The sequence below is a fragment of the Dipodomys ordii genome, unplaced genomic scaffold, assembly GCF_000151885.1.
Source record: "Dipodomys ordii isolate 6190 unplaced genomic scaffold, Dord_2.0 Scaffold109, whole genome shotgun sequence".
Classification (NCBI taxonomy): domain Eukaryota; kingdom Metazoa; phylum Chordata; class Mammalia; order Rodentia; family Heteromyidae; genus Dipodomys; species Dipodomys ordii.
The window spans coordinates 259,769-280,734 of record NW_012267325.1 but is presented as its reverse complement, the minus strand read 5'-3'; the positions used below and the strand labels follow the sequence as shown (position 1 = coordinate 280,734).

General features: G+C 41.0%; 1 protein-coding gene across 1 annotated transcript in view; it reads right to left on the bottom strand.

The window, feature by feature from the left end:
• Nucleotides 1-20,615, bottom strand: part of Sulf1 (sulfatase 1) — an 83,333-nt gene extending 62,718 nt beyond the window's left edge. Inside the window, exons 1-2 of the mRNA XM_013028463.1 lie at nucleotides 20,400-20,615; nucleotides 7,030-7,269 (exon numbers count right to left, since the gene is read on the bottom strand). Coding sequence (XP_012883917.1) covers nucleotides 7,030-7,269; nucleotides 20,400-20,571 — 412 coding nt within the window. The 5' untranslated portion in view covers nucleotides 20,572-20,615. The remainder of the gene's footprint in view (nucleotides 1-7,029; nucleotides 7,270-20,399) is intronic.
• Between the last annotated feature and the right edge of the window lie 351 nt (nucleotides 20,616-20,966).

Below are 20,966 nucleotides of genomic sequence, written 5' to 3'. Positions count from 1 at the left end.
TTAGGAAAGTTTCCCTTAACTACTTACAGCCACGGCATTTATTTTTAACTCAGCCATGGTAACTACAAAAAGATCTGATGTGACAAAACTTGAATATGTTGAATGATATATTAGTTGTAATTTTACTCTATGTAATTGATAGATTTGGAGTACCATGGTTTCACAGTAATAATTACAAATATTCATCATGTGGAACCAAGTTAAAATTGTGACTTATGTCAGGTCATGTACATGGATTTGTTTTTCCCAATTGGATTGTAAATCCAGTGAAGACAGGAAATATCTCTGCATGTTCTAGTGTCTTCTCAGTTACAAACATGTGCTTCCATATGTATGTGCGATGTTGCATGTTTATGTACCTGTCAAAAATCTATAATATCATAATTCAGGAAAATGAGAACATTTGCTTGTCTTACCTGAGTGAATTCTACGTTTAGGAAAATTACATACTAGAGAATAAGTAAATATACTTGCTATAAATAACAAACTTTTTAATGTAACAAGTCATGGAGGTTGGGTCCTGGTGACTCATGCCTATAATCTTAGCTTAGGCTGAGATTTGAAGATTGCAGTTTGAAGCCAGTCTGGGCAAGAAAGTCCATGAGCCTCTTAGCTCCAATTAACTACCAAAAAGCCAGAGGTAGAGGTGTGGTTTAAGTGGTAAAATGCCAGCTTTGAACAAAAAAGCTAAGGGAGAGCCCTTTAGTTTTGAATTCAAGCCCCAGTACACGCACACACACACACACACAATTAAAAAATAGATTATTTTATCTAAATTGATTTGATACAAAAGAATTCTTTGCTGGTTTAAGCCTATAATCCTAGCTACTCAGAGGCTGAGATATGAGGATCCTGGTTTCAAGCCAGCCCAAGTAGGAAAGTCCATGAGACTCCTATCTCCAATAAACTATATACCCCTGTTCCCTCTTCCCCCCACCAAACAAAACAAAACTGGAAGTGAACTGTGGCTCAAGTGGTAGAGCACTAGTCTTGAGCAAAATAATTCAGACACAGTGCCCAGGCCCTGAGTTCAAGTCCCAGCATAAATAACAACATTAACAACAAAACGAACAAAAAAGCACTAGATTCTTTGAAAACAATATACATATAGCAAAGTTAGGCTCAGTGTCATATGCCTGTAATCCCAGCTAGTAGAGAAGCTCTGGAAGAGGTTTGCTTAAGCCCAGAAGTTTAGGGCCTGCTTGGGGAATATAGACCCTGTCTGTCAACCAACCTTACTTCAAGTGCAGGTCTTTTTCCTCTTCCATTTATGGTATTATCTGATTTTATGTACTATGTATATATGATTCATATATGATTTTATGTACTATGCATCATAATTTGAATAATGTAATTTTAATGAATTAGCATAATACTTATAGTGAGGCTAATAAGGTTGCAATATAATTTTGGATAGGAGAGAAAACTTAAGAGAGGCATTTGAGGCCAATTTCTGCCTTTTAGAGTTGAGAAAGTGGCCTTGCTTGACCTTTTTTTTATTATTATTATTATTGTGAGAATACCGTACAGAGGAGTTACAATTACATGGGCAATAAAACGAGAACATTTCTTACCAAGCATTTTTGCCTCCTCGTTGTTTCCCCTTCCCATCCCTTCCCATACTCCTCCTGATCTTTAAGACATATTATTGGTAATCTAGGCTATGACTACAGCACCTGCTCTTTTACTTCAGGGCTGTGTCTGGCCTTCGATACTGCCTCTCAACTGATGGGAATTGTTGTTACCTAACAATTCATGGTAAGTTTCCTATTAATGCTTTCACCTTCATTGTTAGCAGATTTCAGGGAGAGCATTCATTTTTTATGATAGATAATCCATGCTGTTTCCCTCTACTTGTCAGGACAAAGTGTAATAGGCATGTTACCGGTTTTTTCCTTCTTGAACTCATATTTTCCATGAGTTAAAGTTAAAAAAATTTAGGCTAAACCAGGCCAAAAATATGCCTAAATTCTGGGGGAAAAATCATGTCATACAATGGTAAATATAATAGAGGATCAATTCAACGTGTTTAGATCCATGTATTTTGGACGCCTCCCAAAATAAACCTCCTGGGTAATTTATCTTCTCTGAGTTGTCATAAAACTTATGGCTGCTTGGTGCTTTGCTCTAGATAGATATTTATATATCATACGTATTTTGGTTTCTGTCATTATTTTTCTAAGGTTTATAACTGTGTATTCCAAATTAATATATTCATTATTTAGAAAGCAATAAAGTCTTTGGACATTTGTTTTCTACTAGTTTAGTGTCCCACAAATATATATTTTTAATATGTACTAGCCAATTCTCATTATTTTCTTACATCCTTGTCATTTTCATGTGCTTGTTTGTGTATTATCAAATAGGCCACTATCCATAGTTAGATCAATAATTATTATCATAAAGACATCTAAGAATTAATTCCTAAATCTGAGATATTTCAATATTTCCTCATCAGAGGTAAATTCAGATGGTAATGTTCTCTATTACTGATATTTTAGGTTTTCTAATTTGTAAACTTTCTGATTTATTAATAAGTAAATACAAATTTCTTTCTTTCCTCTCTTCCTTCTCTCCTTTCCTTTCTCCCTCTCCCCAGCTTCCAAATTTACTATCTTGAGTGCCTATTATCCTTTACTTGCTCCCAACTATTAGGAAAAGTCCTTGCTTTTCTTGAAGAGTTCCTTTTATGTTAAAGAATGGCTCACTACAAACTCCATTATTACCTAAGTGTTTTAAGACTTAGGAGAAGTCTCGTTTTACAATCACACTTGGTTCCCAGGAGTAAACCAATTCTCTCTCCTTGAGAGAACACCCTGCTAAAGGACCCAGCTAGAGCTTGAAGCTTTCTGGCTACACAGGTATTCAATAGCTTCACTGCCAACCTTTTTGGCACACACAGGCTCATCCTAGGTGTATCCTGCGTTAGGGTGGCACACCAGGCAGAGCCCTGAAGAGCAAGGTCCTGATGCCTGCTCTTTCCATGAGAGCATCACTTTAAACTTGTGGGTCACTTTAATCTTGTGGGTGTAATTTTTTTTCTCCACATGATTGTCAGTCATGTCAAATATGCCTGTGATCTCAGAACTGGAGAGACTAAATTCAGGGAATTAAGAGTTTGAAGCCAGCTTGGGTACCTAGCAGGACCCTGTCTCAAAAAGGAAAAAAAAAGAAAAGAAAAACAAAGACACTTTAAGTATCACTGAGTTTTAGTCAAACCTTTCTAATCATCATAGGGTAATTATGTGACTTATTGTAATTTACTATAGTGAGCCACCGAACTTTGCAAGTGATAGTATTTCCATTTTTGCTTCAGCCGTTGGAAGCTTAACTCCAAATAGGCAGTCATTCAAGGTATCAGTGGCTCATGCCTGTCATCCTAGCTACTGAGGAGGCTAAGATCTGGAGGATCTTGGTTTGAAGTCAGCTCAGACAGAAAGGACTGTAAGGATTCCTTCTTAAAGTAGCAAAATGTCAAACTGGAGGTGTGGCTCCTGTATAGCAACAGCTAAAATCAAGTAAACAAGATGAGGGAGGGCATAAGATGAGGGAGGGCATAAGATGAGGGAGGGCATAAGATGAGGGAGGGCATCTTGGGTTCAAGTCCTTGCTGTGGCAGGTCCACATGCCACACACACGTATACAACCCCCCCCCCGCCACACACACATGCTCACAATCTTTCCCTATAACATCATAGCATGTAGTCTGTATCCCCAACTTTGCCTTGACTTTAGCTATCATCCTTTGCTTGTTTCTTTGTCAGGGTCCTTATGGTTCTGTTCTTATTGTATTTTATGGGCATCAGGCATTTGGAGCAAGGCAGGATCAAATAATATTTCCATAAATAAGATCAGGGGAAGAGAAAAGACCCAAGGGTCCTATGTGCTAGCTTAACTCCAGCACTGAGGGACTTGTGGCTCACTACAATTAACCCTTGTGAGTCTCTATTTGTTTAATGGTCATGTGGGTGAATTCTTTGTTCCAAGCATTTTGTAAGAATGAGGTGAGATGATTAGCTTAGCTAACATGGCTGATATAAAGTAGATAAGCTGCAATAGCCAATTCTCTTCTCATCTTTCCCTAGTCAGCCCTGAACAAACCAGCTGGCTTTGCTATGACCTGGTAGGATTCTGTCTCATTCTGTGGTCTCTATTACTGAAACATCATCAGTAAATTTGGGCTACTGGGTTTCCATCCCTTCAAGCTTGGAGTCTGCTGCCAGGATTAAATTACAGGGGGCCTGGGATTCGGAAGGCACTGGTTTCACACGACGTTTCCCACGAGCAAACCCCAATTTGGTGGTTAAACTCAGAAACCAGGCATTAAGGGACCATTCCTGCTTCTGCTTCTGAGCTGGTTATGCAGTGTTTCGCGTCCCCATTTCAGTTATAAAACACGGCTGAGTACATTTGCCAACTATGAACCCTACAGGGAGGTTGATGGTTCTGAAAACTGCTTTAGAGTCCTTGGATGAAAGATGCTATAAATTTGTCACTAATGGGAGAAAACACACTATAGGTAAGGTATTCTCCCTAACCTCCGTAGAACCTCATTGTGCTTTGCAGAGGCAAACACCCTTGAGACAGCAGAGGGACTGCTTCTGCAAGATGCCTGTGAGTGACAATGCTAGCATTTGCACAATCAATATTTTCATCCATAAATAACAAGCATTAAGTGGCCATGGGTGGGGTGGGAGGAGGTTCTGTCAAAAAGCAAATGAGCATGTATTCCTGAATCCAGTGGAAAGGTAAATTTCTTTGTCTTTTCTTTTCTTTCTTTCTTTCTCTTTTTAATATATATTTTTTATTGTAAAGATACTGTACAGAGGGGTTACTGTTACATGAGTAAGGTAGTGAGTATATTTCCCAGTCCTGGGGTCTTGAACTCAGGGCCTGGGTGCTGTACCTGAGCTTCTTTTGCTCAAGGTTACCACTCTACCACCCGAGCCACAGTGCCACTTCTAGTTTTTTGGTGGCTAACTGGACATAAGGCTCTCATAGCTTTTCTTGCCTGGGCTGGCTCTGAACTGAGATCTTCAGACCTCAGCATCCTGTGTAGCTGGGAGGATAGGCATGCAATACTAGTACCCAGCCAGTCAAATGCTCTACCCTGAGCTGCATATCACCTTCCTTCCATTTGATTTTTAGAAAGATTTAGGGGAATTGATAGCAGAGATTTTTTTCTTAAGAGAAATTTATAGGTCTGAAAGTTATTTCACAACAAGCTTTGTGTGCATTTATGCCTGTGTGTATGTGTGCGTGCACATGTGCATGCACAATATTGGGGCTTGAACTTGAGGGCTAAGCCCTGTCTCTTTTTTGTTCAAGGCTAGTGTTCTATCACTTGAGTTACAGCCCTCCTTCCAGTTTTTTGCTGGTTAACTGGAGATAAGAGTTTCACAGACTTTCCTGCCCTGGCTGGCCTTGACCCATAATCCTCAGATCCCAGCTTCCTGAGTAGCTATAATTACAGGAGTAAGCCACTGACAGCTGGTCCAACAAGCTTTTATGAGGTTGTCTTTAATTCTTATGAATAAATCTAGCTGGTTCCTGAGGGGGTGGGAAATCTAAACCTAATTTTTGCTCTGCAGCTCCTCCCCCCACATTCCTACTTCCTTCCAAGAAGGATCTCAGAAGCCTTGAGGACAGGATGCAACACAGGGAGAATGAGGGGTGGGGGGTACCACTTCCTACAGGAACCTGGCTCCTTTCTCAGTTGGCATGAAGCTCACAAGCCCTCTGGAAAGAGGTCCTCAATTTTCAAAACTAGTTGCCTCATTTTGCCCTAGGTAGGTAAAATGATGGGAAATACAGCAATAGAGATTTTTGTCTTTCAAAGGGTAGAGATCTAAAAATGACCATGACCTCTTGTTTCTGTGTCTTGGAGTTCATTTTGATATACATCATTCTATATGGTCATATGTGCATAGTTATTGAGCTCTTGTGGGCCTCTTCTAAGAATATCCTCCTCTGGTCTCACTGTATGAATGTTTAGAGTGCTGTGTATTAATCCTGTCCAAGAGTAATTGTTTGTCTTTTACTATCCATTGGGTTTACTTGTAGATTTATAGGCACATTCTGATTATTAGAAATGAGGAAAGCCATGCAGACTATGTTTCTTTGGGGTCTGGTTTTGTAATATACTGTTTGTGGTTCTTTCCGCTCCCATTTTCTTTTGTTGTTTATTCTCTCTTATTGCTGTATTTGATTTCTGTGCCCTTTGTCTTGTATGTAAATCTATCTGTTTTGGGGAGATGGGGGGTAGCACAGAAATGGTGGGGCAAAGGGGGAGCCAATTCGGCAGTGATAGTCACTAGACACTATGTTGGAAATGAACTAAACAACTCAGATGGGGGAAATGGTAGTGGAAAAACTGGGAGAGAATGAGGGAGTAGGTGACACTGTTCAAAAGGAATGTACTCATTACCTGGCTTATATAACTGTAACCCCTCTGTACATCACCTTTACCAATAATTTTTTTAAATGACTATGACTTAATGTTTCAAATCTTCTTGATTATGTATTAATAAATAACTGAAACAATAAGGTCCACATCATTGATGTCATTACTCAGTAAGTAGTTTTGCTCTTCTACTATGTACCAGACCTTGGCATAGGTTCTTAGCAGCTTGGAAATACTTCATAATCTCTCATAGAAACAATCAGCAGAAGTTTATCCACATCTAAAAAAAACATTTTCAAGCTGTAACATGATTCCTTGAGATGGGAGGAGTTTAGATAAAGAGGTAATGGGACAAAACCTCATTCACGCCAGCCACGGGTGGCTCATACCTGCATTCCTAACTACACAAGAGTCTGAGAGCTGAAGACCATGGCTCAAAGCCAGCCTGTGCAGGAAAGTCCATGAGACTCATATCTCCAAGTAATCAGCAAAAAGTTAGAAATGGAGTTGTGGCTCAAGTGGTAGAGAAGCTAGACTGTTTTCATTCAGGGTCTTATTGGAAGTTCCCATACATTACAGTGCATTTTTTTTCTTGCCTAAGTCGGGGGTGCAGTGATATCCTTTACCTGTTCTGTAGCCAGTGTTGTTAAGATAGACGGCAAAGGTCCGAGGTTCGTGTATTGCCTGCCATGAGGGTGAAGAGCAGTTCTCATTGTTGGTGTAGACGTTGTGGTTATGCACATACTTTCCGGTGAGCATGGATGACCTGGACGGGCAGCACATGGGTGTGGTCACAAAGGCATTGGTAAAGGTGGTGCCCCCATGTTCCATAATCTTCCTCGTTTTGTTCATGACTTGCAGGGACCCTGAAAGGCACAATTTCAGCATGGTTTAGCAATATGTACCTCACAGTGGCTCACTGATACCACATCTGTCACTCCTTACCTGCTCATCTGACACATGACTTCCCTCCCAGGAGTTGAAGTAGCCTATAAATTGGTCAGTTCTCATTTCTAGATCAAAACAAAACATTTGAGGACTTACCGTCTCAAACGTTGTGTGGAATTATACACACATTTCAGTTTCTCTTCTCCTTAATCACCAAGGGTGGGAAAAATATAAGCTACCCTGACCATTACAGGTACAATTTTAGATAGGAAGCAGACTCAGCAGACTCTTCAAGACTACAGCTTGTAACACAGAATATCAAAGCACACACTCACCACATATGAAAACACTAGTGAGAAACAGAGATTACTAAATGTAACATTGTGATCATATGAAAGAAAACAGAAGAAGATATTAGGTAAAAGTTTCTTCAAAATATCTGTACTTAATTTCAAACAAAACGTTCTTCCATAGAACTTGGTATTATTTAGCCAGCTAACCAAACCTCTGCCAATCTTTCTGTCAAGTAAAGACCACCAACTCATAGTTTGCTTAGTTTACATGTTGTTTGTTTGACACTGAGCTTTTATTTTGTTATTGTTTTTATTTTTTTCCACAAGGCTAATACTTTGCCACTTGAACCACAGCTCCCTTTCTGGCTTTTGGGTGGTTCATTGGAGATAAGAGTCTCACAGACTTTCCTACCCAGACTGGCTTTGAACTTAGATCTCAGCCTTCTGAGTAGCTAGGATTACAGCCATCAGTGCCTGGCCTGCAAGCTAGCTCATTTACTTATGAAGCAACTATGATCCTGTTATACTCAGAAGTATTTCCATGGTTGTAAAACATATTCCTTTTTACTTTCAGGATGAACTAGTAATGTAAGATTGCTAAGAAAGGAGGAGGGGGAAAAAAGCCTATTTTGATGATTATACTCAGCCAAACACTGCAGCTGAAGCACTTCCAAACACTGCAGAAAAGCACGGGCCAGAATTCAATAGTCTTTTCAGAACTTGTCAAGAAATGCACTGCAGAGTGCCTCAGCCAAGCCCATTGCATTTGAATCCCAGAGCCTCAGATTTCCAGCAGGTCTCACTCCTTCCAATGAAAGGGAGAAAGTCTGTGCTTTCCAGCAAAGAAGGAACTCATAATGCAATCCAGGCAAGCATTCAGAGCAGAAGAGAAATGCTCAACAGTCTAAAATTCCACACTTACCCTCATTTCCTCATATGTTAGCTTTTGTTCCATGTACATGATGCATGTGAGAGTACATGTGAGAGATTTCTAATAGGATGTCATAAGCTCCTTAAGATACAACTTGGCGAAGAAGGCTCCTAACAGCTCTTTCTCTTCTGGTTGTTTTCCCGGGGATGAAAAAAATCTTTTGTAGTCAGTAAATAACCTGTAGTGAAGTGCCCACTTCATGCTGAACATTCTACCAACCTCAGCATCCAGGGGAGCCATTGCCCCTTCCCCAAGTGTTCTCAGAGCACAATAATCAAAAAACCTTCTGCCTCTGGCCTTCAGTAGTAAGCTCTCTGTAGCTGAAAGCTACATGCAGAAATTGTTTAAGCATATCTGCAAAGCAGCATATAAGAATGTGAATTGTGGTAATGGTTCATAGAAGGAAATAGGTGACTGGAATAATGATGCTAAGAGTTCCAAAATAAGACATGAGGACAAATGAAAGAAATGGAAGAAAAAAATGTTGGGTGGGTGGGGACCACTGCTGGGAACACAGGGGGATGATGACATGGGTGGCATTCTGGAAGTGGCAAGAACCAAGTAGAGCCACATGAATGGCACACTTATGTCCTGGCACAAAAAGGAAAATTAATTTCCTCCATGAAATGTTAAAGCAGTGTTAGCAAATAACTTGAATGTAAGACAGAGATAATTTGGTTTGAGCGAAGAAACAAGACAGAGAGCCAGGTGCAATGGTACATATCTGTAATCCCAGCAGATTGAGGTATGATGATTAGGAATTTCAGGCCAGTAGGCTACATAGCAAAATGTCATCTTGGAAAACAAACAAGCCAAACACAAACACACACACACACACACACACACACACACACACACACACACACACACACATGTATCTGTGGCTCACACCTCTTGTCCTATTACTACTCAGAAAGCTGAGATCTGAGAATCCCCATTCAAAGCTAGCCTGGGCAGAAAAGTCTGTGACACTCTTATCTCCAGTGAACCAGCAGGGCTTGAAGTAAATCTGAGGCTCAAGTGGTAGAGCACCAGCCTTGAGTTAAAAAGCTAAGGGACAACATCCAGGGCCTGCGTTTAAGTCCCAGTACCAGCACATAGACATGTACAACACACACGCACGCAATGCAAAAGAGGGTCTTTGCTAAAGGCATGAAGAATATGATAAGGGAAATGGTTTTGAGAGGTGTTGTTTTGGAAAGGACAGTATGTGAATTTAGGAGGATGTATGGCTTGTCTGCCATCTGCATAGGGTGATGGTGGCTGCAGCTCTCCACCACTGGGGCGACAAGAACTTGGACCAGGTAGCTCTCCTGACACAGAGAGACTCAAAGCAGATCCCACTGATGTCCTAAGACACCAGTGGGCCATCAGTGACCTCAAAGATTTTGAGAGGAAGAAAGCTGGAAATGTCATAGTTTTGCTGGTGGTAGAGAATTGAAGAGAAAATGTGCCTGTAGACAACCAAAGACATATTGGATGATATTTATGTGCTGATTGATCAGCTAAGGGAAACATTCTGGTGATAAACTATGAAAAAGAGAGTGGGAAATGAACAGAAAAGGAGTGCGAAATGTAGCTGAAGACACCCATTCGCTTCCTTCTCTTCCCCTCCTTAGAGATCTCCAGTGTTCACTCACTGTAGCATCCTGAATTTCAAGAAAACAGCAAGCACCACACAGCGGATGGTTTTCCTTGTCTAACAGTCTACTTCAAAGAACAAGTTTCCTTTATGAGCCTTCACTGAGTTCAAATAAAAACAGGAATGCAGCTGGAGGTGATTGACCCAGGTCCTGAATCATACAACTTCCAGTTTACACAATCATTTGGACTGCAAATGTGGGACAGAAGTAGAAATCTGACCAAGAGTCAAAAGAATATCAAAACTGGGGCTAAAACTTAGCCCAGATTCACAATGCCTAGCATAGCCAGGCAAGGCTCTCCTCTCTTCTCAGCATCACCCTTTTCTTAATGACCTGAGCTGACCATAGGGAGATCCTACACAGTCTCTCCATTAAATTCCCTATTTCCAACCAGACCCTTGTCGATGGGAAGGATGCAGAGTCCTGATGATTCCTGAAGGTGCCATTAACAATGCAGCTGCTCCACTGGGGTGGAACAAAGACAATGTCTTTCAGCCAGATACTGGCTGAACTTCTCAGAAATGAGAAGCTTCTCAAACATTGCTTGTCCAACTCTAAAAAAATCACTTGACACCAGGTGCTGGAGGCTAATTCCTGTAATCCTAGCTACTCAGGAGGCTGAAATCTTAGGATTATGGTTTGAAGCCAGCTCAAGCAAGGAAATGTGTGAGATTCTTATCTCCAACTAACCAGCTAAAAACAAGAAGTGAAGCTGTGGCTTAAGTGGTAGAGCATCAGCCTTGAGTGAAAAAAATCTCAATGATACCATCCGGCCCTGAGTTCAAGCCCTAGTACAACAGAAAACATACACACACACACACACACACACACACAACAAACAAACAAACAAAAACATCTAGGCATAAGTCGTTTATGCCTGTAATCTTAGCTACTTAGGAGGCTGAGGTCTGAGGATCCTGGTTCAAAGACAGCAAAAACCAGCAAGGTCTGTGAAACTGTTATCTCCAATTAACCACCAAAAAGCCAGAAGTAGAGAGGTGACTCCAGTAGTAGAGTTCTAGCTTTGAGCAGAAAAAGCTAAAGGATGGCACCCAGGAACTGAGTTCAACCCCCAGTACCCACATAAAAAGCAAAATGGTAAAAATAAGAATCATTTGAAGAACACGGATTGCAGAGTCCTAGGTCCCAGTCTAGATACTGGTTTAGTATATGGGAGACAGCCTGAGAATTTTTATTTCTAGAGGCCTGCTCCCTGGTATGCTGAAGTGGCTTGGGGATTGGACACAGAATTAGGGAATTATGGAGCTGGATGAGACTTTGGTGAGAGGCTCATTTTGATTGATCTGGGTGGCTTAAACCACTTCCTAGAATATAAGATAAACACCAGACAGGACTCCATCTCAGCCAGGTTCACATGCATAACCCTGACAATCACCCTTTGTGGCAGGGGCTATTACTGAAGGTTTCCTGTGTTCTGTATGATGAAATGAAGTGCACAGGGTTAAACCATACATCCACAGCCACACAAGGCCTCAGAAGCAGAGCCCAGATGCAAATGTAGTCTTCCCCAGTGACTACACTCTGAAACACCATCCAAGCTATGTACTCAGTAAGACATTGATGTGTTCAAGACTTCAAAACACAGATGACAGTCAGGATGGATCTCACTTCCTGCATTTTCATCTAGTTTCATCTGGCCTCATAAGGGAGGCCGACAGACACTAATTCCTCCCCTCTCCAGGGCTATGCAGATCCCTATACAGCTCAGGCACAGAGGAGGGAGGCGAGGCTTCAGATTTATGGGCCTTTAGCAGCCATCTACCACCTTGGTGGTCATCACTGCCTCTTATCCCAGTGGATACTGAGTGCACAGATGATGAAGTGCAGGAAACTGAAGCTTTTCTCCCAGCTGCGCTTGTGTGCTCTAGAAAGAAAAACTCCAAGCACCTCTATCCTTTTTACAGCTACGTGTTGATTGATGCCTGCCAATCAAATTGCCTTGTCTTGCACCTACTCTTGCTGTGATATGTTATAGATTTTCATCTGCAAGTTTTACCAAAACAATTCTTCAGTATAACTCATAACCTGCTGTGGTGATGCTCAGCTGCAATCCCAGCACTGGGGAGGCTCAGACAGGAGGATTGCAAGTTCTAGGGCAGCCTATGCGATGTAACTAGACATTGTATTTCAAAAACATAGGCAAGTTGGGAACTGGTGACTCCTCTGAGACCTATTTTCAACAGAAGCCTAATAGGCACCCAGGCAAGAATTAAGGCAAAAATCAAGGCTGAAGGTGTGGCTCAAAGGTAAGAACTTTCCTAGCAAGAATAAGGCCCTGAGTTCAAATCCTAATATTGTCAAAACAAACAAAATCCCCCATTATAGATACATATAAGTGATCAGTATCAGCACCATTATCATTACTTGTGCAAATCCAATCTCTATATTGCTTTGGCACTCACAGTTGTGGAGAGCAGTGGGAGGAACAATTTTCTATCTTCCAGGAGGAAGGCTCCGTTTTGTTTTAAGGTTTAATTCTTTAATTCTCCAGGTTTTATGCCTTTGGTATCTAAAATACAGCTATTTCTGGTTCTTCACTTTTAGAATGATTATTTTGCAAGAATGCTATGTAGATGAGGCCAAATATTCACACCAAGATTTCTAGGAGGGTAATACAGGAGAGAAAGAGCCTTGAATTTGAATTTAGGGGTATTTATGGGGATTAGCTTTAGCAAGTCATTTAACATCTTTTGGCTTGTTTCCTGTATGTAAAAGAAAAAAAATAAGGTGGTAACAGCTTCTTGATTGGTTCACAGGGAACCAATGGTTGTTGAGGAACAAATGGGAGGATGCTTAAGGAAGTCACTGTCAGCGAGGAGTGGTGTGGCACTAACATATCAGCGTTTCAACCAACTACAGATGGAAAATAGTTGACCTGGACCTTGTCCTTGTCCTTATTCCCTAAGTAATACAGCACGACAACTACACATACCATGATATTGTATTGGGCTTAAGTAATCCAGAGAGATTTGAAGTAGATGCAGGCTGTGCATGTATTATATGCAAATACTCTGCCATTCTCTTGAACAGCCACATTTGGAACCCATGAGGTCCTGCCAATAACAAGGAACAGCCACCATTTCTTTCTGGGCTGACCTCAACCATATTACATTTCTTTCTACCTTTCCCTTCTCGTTAGAAGTGGAGCTGTGGTTCAAGTGGTAGAGTGCCAGCTTTGAATGAAAAGGCTAAGGGACAGAATCTGGGCCCTGGGGTCAAACCTCAGTACTGGTTGTGCATGTGTGTGCATGTGTACTTGTGCACACACATGTCATTTCACCTCTGGGTCTCCAAACAAAACTCCAACTTCATTAGGGTTTTAATTCATCTTAGGTGGGAACAGCTGCAGAGAGGCTCTGAGGCCACTGAGGTTAGGACTGCGTAGCTGGCACGGGGGTACTGCTGACTGAGCCATTTGGTGACAGGAAAGGTCCAGGCCACAGCTGAGCCCCAGGACTGCCAAGAAATGCTGTCTCAGTGCCAGAGTTCCAGGTGGGAAGGGGTACATTCGTCACTGCTCCTGAAAGGTGAAGGAGGTTGTGACAGTAATTAGATGTGGAGCAGGACACTCCGAAGGTCACTGATGACTGGGTAAAGAAAAGCAGCGCCCAGCAGGAAGCCTGCAAGATCTGCCATTTTGGCACTGCACAGTTAGTAAGCAAGGCTTCAGTAATTGCTTGCAGAGAGTATGTCACAGGCTGGGGATGGGGAAGAAACCGTGGCGAGGCATTCAAATCATTGCACATACTGCAAGGGCTTCATTCCCAGATCATCTGTGTAAAGAGATTGGGAGGGAAAAAAATGTCCTGCCAATCTGGATGACCAAATCCATATAAAGCCTAAGTTACTCCACTGACATGCAAAGCTTTGAGATTAATTTTGCCATTTCTGAGTCAAATCTCTTAGCATTTGATTATTCAATATCTTACATGATTATAAAATCAACATTTCCATTATGTCTTCTACTGTTACTTGTTTCAACTAACAAAGCAAGAAACTCAGTAATAAATAGTACCACTATTATCATCATTTATGCAAAATCTGAGAGGTGAAATTTACATAGACACCCTCCTGAGGACTGTAGCAGTTGATGACTTGATGAATAATAATGACAATGATCCAGCACTGCTCTCATTAATTGCCATGATAATTTGTCAATATCATAGTTGTATGACAATGTGAGTGTCATGCTAAATATTTAGGTGAACAATAGCACTGTAGTCTTCTCTTGATAACAATCATTTCTGCAGTGAAATATGGAACATGAAACAGTGGCTTTAATGCAGTACCAGTCACTCATGCCTGTAATCCTAGCTACTCAGGAGGCTGAGACCTGAAGCCAGCCCAGGCATGAAAGTCTGTGAAGTGGAGATAACCAGCTCAGAAAACTCTCAAGGCATCAGTGCTTTCAAGTTCCTATAGTCCAGGAAGGTGTGGCCTACAGAACTTTCTCTGCTGTGAGCAAAGCAGCAAGTACTCTGGGTATTTTGCTAAGTGGCAACTGCTCTTTGGTATAGATACTGAAGGGGAAGCAAAAGACTGGGGTGGGGACCAGCTGGTGTAGGGTCAGGACAGTGGAAATACCCCTTGAGACCTCAAGCTGGTGGCTCAATCACAGGAAGGCAAGCTCTCATTCTTTTGAATTTTCAAAAAAGCTCAGAATCTGGATTCTTAATTGAACATGAAACCACCTGATTTTTTTAAACTCTTGGCTTCATTAAAAAAAAAGAAAAAAGAAAGAAAAGAATTGTGCAAGTCAAACAACACACATCTGTGGGAGAACTTCAGTCTGAAGACCTTGTTTTTTTGACCTCTGCTTTAAAGAAGCAAAGTACCTCCATGTGCTTATGGCTTCAATGCACTTACAACTTAAGAGAAACATCAGATCAGGGTTGCTGTAATGTGAGCAACAACCCGACATCTAAGAATATCAGAAATTCCATGCTGGGTGAGATCAATGGGCCAAGGCACACGTTTTGCTTCCAGAGGGACCATTTGGGAAAGATGCTCATTTAATTTAGCACCTAATCTCTATCTTGCTGAATGTAGTTTTCATCTCAAATTTTCATACTTTTAATGTAGAAATGTATTTTCCGCATAAGGAATAGCAGGATGAATAACACATCTCCTAGCTTAATCAAGTAAGATGCGATGGTGGTTCTTTAAATATATGCATACAATACAGACATATGTATGTATGTACGTACATACGTATGTTCAAACAGACATCCATTCATCCATTCACCCATACATCTACATATTAAAATGAACTGTGGAGTTGGTCGGTGTTCTTGGCTACCATTCCTGACCCAAAAGTAGCCCTTATCCTGAACTTTAGGACGATCATTACCATGTGTGCTTTTGCAGATTAAAAAACATTTTCTTGTAAATCTTTTGTCCAGTGCTTTAGACTAAAAGCTTATGAACTAATTATGTATCAAGGCACAACCTGAGGAACTTTGTGTATTCTGGAAAAAGCCATTTCAAAAATAAGATGAGCACAGATTAAGTCATTTCACCTGGCCACAGATGACTTCCCCCTGGGACAGTGATCACTGTCCCATCCACTCAACTTGGGTGGGATGACACTGTCCATTGCTGGGAACGGATGTTCTCTGGAAAACAACAAAATGTTACCCACATGCAGGGTTCTAGCACTTTGATCGATGGGTTCCTTATGTGTCTCCCTTCTTTCCCAGAGCACAAAATTAGTTACTTGTTCTCCAAGCCGAGGGAGTAGTCCTTATTCCCACTGACCATTTCTTCCCTTCCTGGCTCTACTTCAGAAACTTTATAACCCACAGCCTGCTCAATCTTTGTCTTTCCAGATAAAGAGGCAGAATTAGTTCATTTTTTTTCCAAATAGGAAAAGCATTCTGTTACCCTTTTGATAATTGTTCTAAAATGATAATTTTTTTCTAAGTCTGTTTTAGCTCTTCAGAGACACATTAGAAAAAATTGCCTGTAACCCATAGATACAAAAAATGGAACATAAGTAAAGGTTTGTTAAAATACTTGGCAAGCTAAATTACATGTAAATGGAAAACTGAACCCAACCATATGACAATCACAATGAGATACCATATCAAACATTGAAGGACAGTTACTACTATAACACATATAAGCACACACAACACACACACCGAATAAAAAAATCAAAAAAGTGTTGATGAGGATGTGGAAAATTTTTGACACTTTTGCATAGCTAGAGATGTAAAATGGTACTACTGCTTTGGAGAACCGTAATGGGGTCCTTCAAAAACAAAACAACAATCACTCATCTTATGATTCAGTAATACCACTTCTAGATAGAACTTGCTTATGCAAAAGAATGGAAAGCAAGAACCTGAGATGTTTGTATGCTCATATTCAGAGCAGTATTATTCACAGGAGACAAAAGTGAAGGGGTAAACAAAATGCGGTACCTGTTGTATAAATGAGATGGAATATTAATCAGTCTTAAAAAGGAAGGAAATTCTGACACATGACATCTAGGTATACTTTGAGTACATTAGGCTGTATGAAATAAGGAAGAAACAAGAAGACAAATATTATATGTACCTAGAATAGCAAGCTTCAGAGATACAGCATAGAATGGTGCTCTGGGGGGATGGGGTGAGGGTGGGGCAAAGAGAGTAATATTGTTTAATGGATGTCGAGTTTTAAGGTTTTGGGGAGAGTTATACTAGGGTTGGAATTCTTCTCATTTGCTAGGCTAATACTCTATCATTTGAGCCACACCTCCAAGTCCTTTTATGTTTACTGGTTATTTATTTATTTATCATCTTTAAGTAGTTGTACAAGGGAGTTGCCATCCAACAAAGCATTTTATGAATATAATGTGTCTTGGTCAATGTCATCCTTTTCAACATTCTCATACCTCCCAAACCCCTCCCTCCCCGCACTTCTCATAATTTTGTATTGAATTTTTTTTACTGCATTTTCCCCTTTTCCTCTCTTTATCTGTTACTCCCTTTGGACACTCTGTCCCTTTCAAGGGCCTGTTTCCTGGTGTTTATTTTGTTGACCTTTGATTTAGCCTTTCTAAAGAATTACCTTGAGATCTCCCCTGAATCGACCATATTTCAGTTCATAAGCCTGTGTACATTTGCGTACCTCCCAAAGCATTTATATATTTATAAACTAATTCTAACTTCCACATTGAGAGAAAGCATGCAACCTTTGTCTCCCTGGGCCTGACTGCTGGTGACAATGTCAACTCATTCAACCACTCTGGAAAGCAGTATGAAGGTTTCTCACAAAACTAACCATTGATTAAACTCCCTACGACCCAGCAATTCCACTTCTGGGCATTTATCCAAAAGGTTACAAATGAGGATACAGTAAAGCCACCAGCACAATCATGTTCATTGTTGGTTATTTTTGGAGATAAAAGTCTAGTAAACTTTTTCTCCCTGGGCTGGCCTTGAACTGAAATCCTTCAATTCTCAGCCTCTTGAGTAGCTGAATTTTAGTTTTGTCTGATGTAAACTCTCTGGAGATGGGTTACAAAATGATGCAAACATATTCGACATTAACATATGGTGTACTTAGAAATGGGTATGATGGTTACACATTTTAAAAACAAACTAGCCAGTCTCATGAAACATTAAAAGTATGTTATTTTAAAGGATGGGTATTAAGCAATAGTCATTGCGAGAAGCATCATTTTGGTGTTGAGAAATGGCTTCTTTGAACTCTTGGCTCATGGTTCACAGTGATTCAGTCATCTTGCCAGTGAAATAAGGATTTCATCTTATACTTCAGCAGCTCGGTTCTCCCAGAGCCTATAGAGCTGCTATGCATTTGCAGATTGTTGGAAGAGCACTACGAATGTTTGTTGACAGACTGGTTCATGGGAGGGGTTACCAACAGAGTGAAGAAGGAACAGGAGGGACCAAGAGGTGATTGTATCAGCTACTGAGCAGAAAACTGGAGCTATGAGAAGTTCCTGTTCTTAGCTTATAGCAAAAGGGAAGAGTGGGAGAGAATCAAGCATGAGTACTTCATGTGTCCTTGCTCTGTGAGTTAAGACATACAAACCACCAGGTACATATATTCTAAAGTCATATGTATCTTTTATTTTGGCATGGCATCTGAAAATCCACACAGATTTTGTTTTTCTTTTTAAGTGAAGTGAGAGCCAACTTTGCAATTGACTTCAACAATGATGAGCCATGCTGGTTTTTAGCACATTTGCTTCCAGCTGAACCCCAGGAGTTTTTTGTTTGGGGTTCCATAGTGTGTGGTTTAAAACTGAAAATTAAAGTCCCCTTCCATGCAGACAGATGCAACACAGAGGAATCGGAGCTGGGAAGCTCTGCAGGGCCCAGGTGTGAAGGGCCTGTGTGTCCCTCCTATCATCCCCACAGCTGAGCGATGCCCATGAGTGAGACTACAGGTCCAAGATGGAGATGAGGGATGAGGGTGGCATTGTGTGGGACCAGCTTCTTATCCCTGTTCATTGGCCATGGCTAAAACTCTAGGGCTATGCCATACATGAGGTGAGAAACGAGAAACCAATCAGAAGAAAAGTTGGAACCACTGGAACATCCTGAGTGTTCTAGAATTAACCCAGATAAGAGAACTCCAAAAGCACATCCTTAGGGTGAAAGTGGGATTACTTATGAGGATAAGAAGTGCACTAGCCTGTCACTGGCAGCTCACGCCTATGATCCTAGCTACTCAGGAGGCTGAGATCTGAGGATCTCAGTTCTAAGCTAGTCTGGGCAGAAAAGTCCCCATTGACTACAAAACCAGAAGTGGCACTGTAGTTCAAGTGATAGAGGGCTAGCCTTGAGTACAAGGAGGCTCAAGGACAACTCCCAGGCTCTGAGTTCAAGCCCCACAACCGACAAGGAAAAAAAAAAGAACACTATAATTTTTAGTCACTCAACAATTACTGCAACAAGCTATAAAGCAGTGATTCACTCTACAAAGAGTTATCAAAAGTTTCTCACATAGCCAGATGCTTGTGGCTGGTGCCTATGATTTTAGCTACTCAAGAGGCTGAGATCTGAGGATTGTTGTTTTAAGCTAGCCTGGGCAGGAAAGTCTATGAGACTCTTGTCTCCAATCAACTAGCAAGAAGGTGGGGGTAGAGCTACGGCTTTAGTGGTAGAAAACTAACCTTGAGCAAAAAAGCTAAAGCTCAGCACCCAGGCCCTGAGTTCAAGCCCCAGTACTGGCCAGGAAAAAAAAAAGTATATTCACACACTGAATAGCAAGTTCTCTAACTTTTTAATAAGTTTTTTTTATTGTGAAAATACCTTACAGAGGGTTACAATTACATGAGCAAGGTAATGAGTACATTTCTTATCAAGCATTGTTGCCTCCTCCTTTGTTTTTCCCCTACCATCCCTGCCCTTCCATCTCCGTGACTACAGAACCCCCCCCACACACACACAAAGTTGTAAAGTTTCGTTTTTCAACATAGGATGTTGTACATCTCATTGTTGTAATGCGTCAATCTGAATCTTTACTTAAACAATTTGCTGTTTTACCCCTTCTCCTCCCCAAATTATACCAACATCAAATACAGTGAAAACAGGGGCTATACCCTGGGGGAGGGACATATAAAGCAACAAAACAATCACCTTATAAATATGTTAGAAACAATAGCAAGAAAGAAAAAAACCACTTGTGTCTTTTTTGAAACAATTTTTCCCCAAAAAAATATTTTATCAGTTTCTTAGCCAAGAGTTTCCAAGATTCAAGTTCAACTTCTTGGCCTCTTAGACCCTCTTGTCCTTCAATCTCCTCTCCTGAGCTTATTCCCACACTGTTTCAAAATCTTACTCCCAGAAAAGTCCATATGAAAACAAACCAAATGCCTGTTAAGCAATACAAGTATACTGAATGAACCGGATAGTTGGTGAACGCAATAGAAGTCAAATGTCACAAAGGCCCACTTGAATATCCCTGATCAAGCTTAGGTTCTGGAAAGCCTTTGAACAAAAGTGATGGATACATGAAAACTCAAGTGTCGGGCTGAGAATGTAGCTTAGTGGTAGAGTGTTTGCCTAGCATTCATGAAGCCCTGGGTTCAATATCTCAGAACCACATAAACAGAAAAGGCTGGAACTGGTATTGTGATTCAAGTGGTAGAACACTAGCCTTGGGCACAGAGAGGCCCAGGGACAGAGCCCAGGCCCTGAGTTCAAGTCCCAGGACTGGCAAAAAAAGAAAAGAAAAGATAAAAGAAAACTCGAATGTCTTACCCAGCTCCACGTCTTGGTCATCAGTGAGCACAAGAATAATGTTGGGTCTGATGTTTTTTCTCTCCTGTTGTATTCTTCCTCTGAATCTTGGGGACCGAACAGTCGAACACAGGATCCCCAGCATTTCTGTGCCCAGGACAGCCAACACCAGCACACAGCAAGAATACTTCATGTCTCAAAATGGACACAAATGCCTCAATCACTTGAGTTTTAAAAGTTGGGGCTGTCAAGAGAAAAAAATGTAACTCAAACTTCAAACACAGTTGCAGAAAAAGGGCTACCGGGAATAAATCCAAAATGATCTACCCAGTGGCAGAGAGAACCCTCATAGCACTGGGGAGATTTTAAGTACTTGACTGCTTCACAAAATCACCTTCCCCCATTATTCTGGGTCCAACTCTTTCTGTTTCAAGCCATTGCCAAAGTAAAATTTGCAGCACAATGCTCAATCATAAAAGCTTTTTGACAAGACTTAATACCTTGAGTTAGGTATCCTGGCTGAATAATCAATTTCTACACCCAGAAGTATTCAGAACATCTGCAGATGGAGTCCTAGAAAGGAGAAAG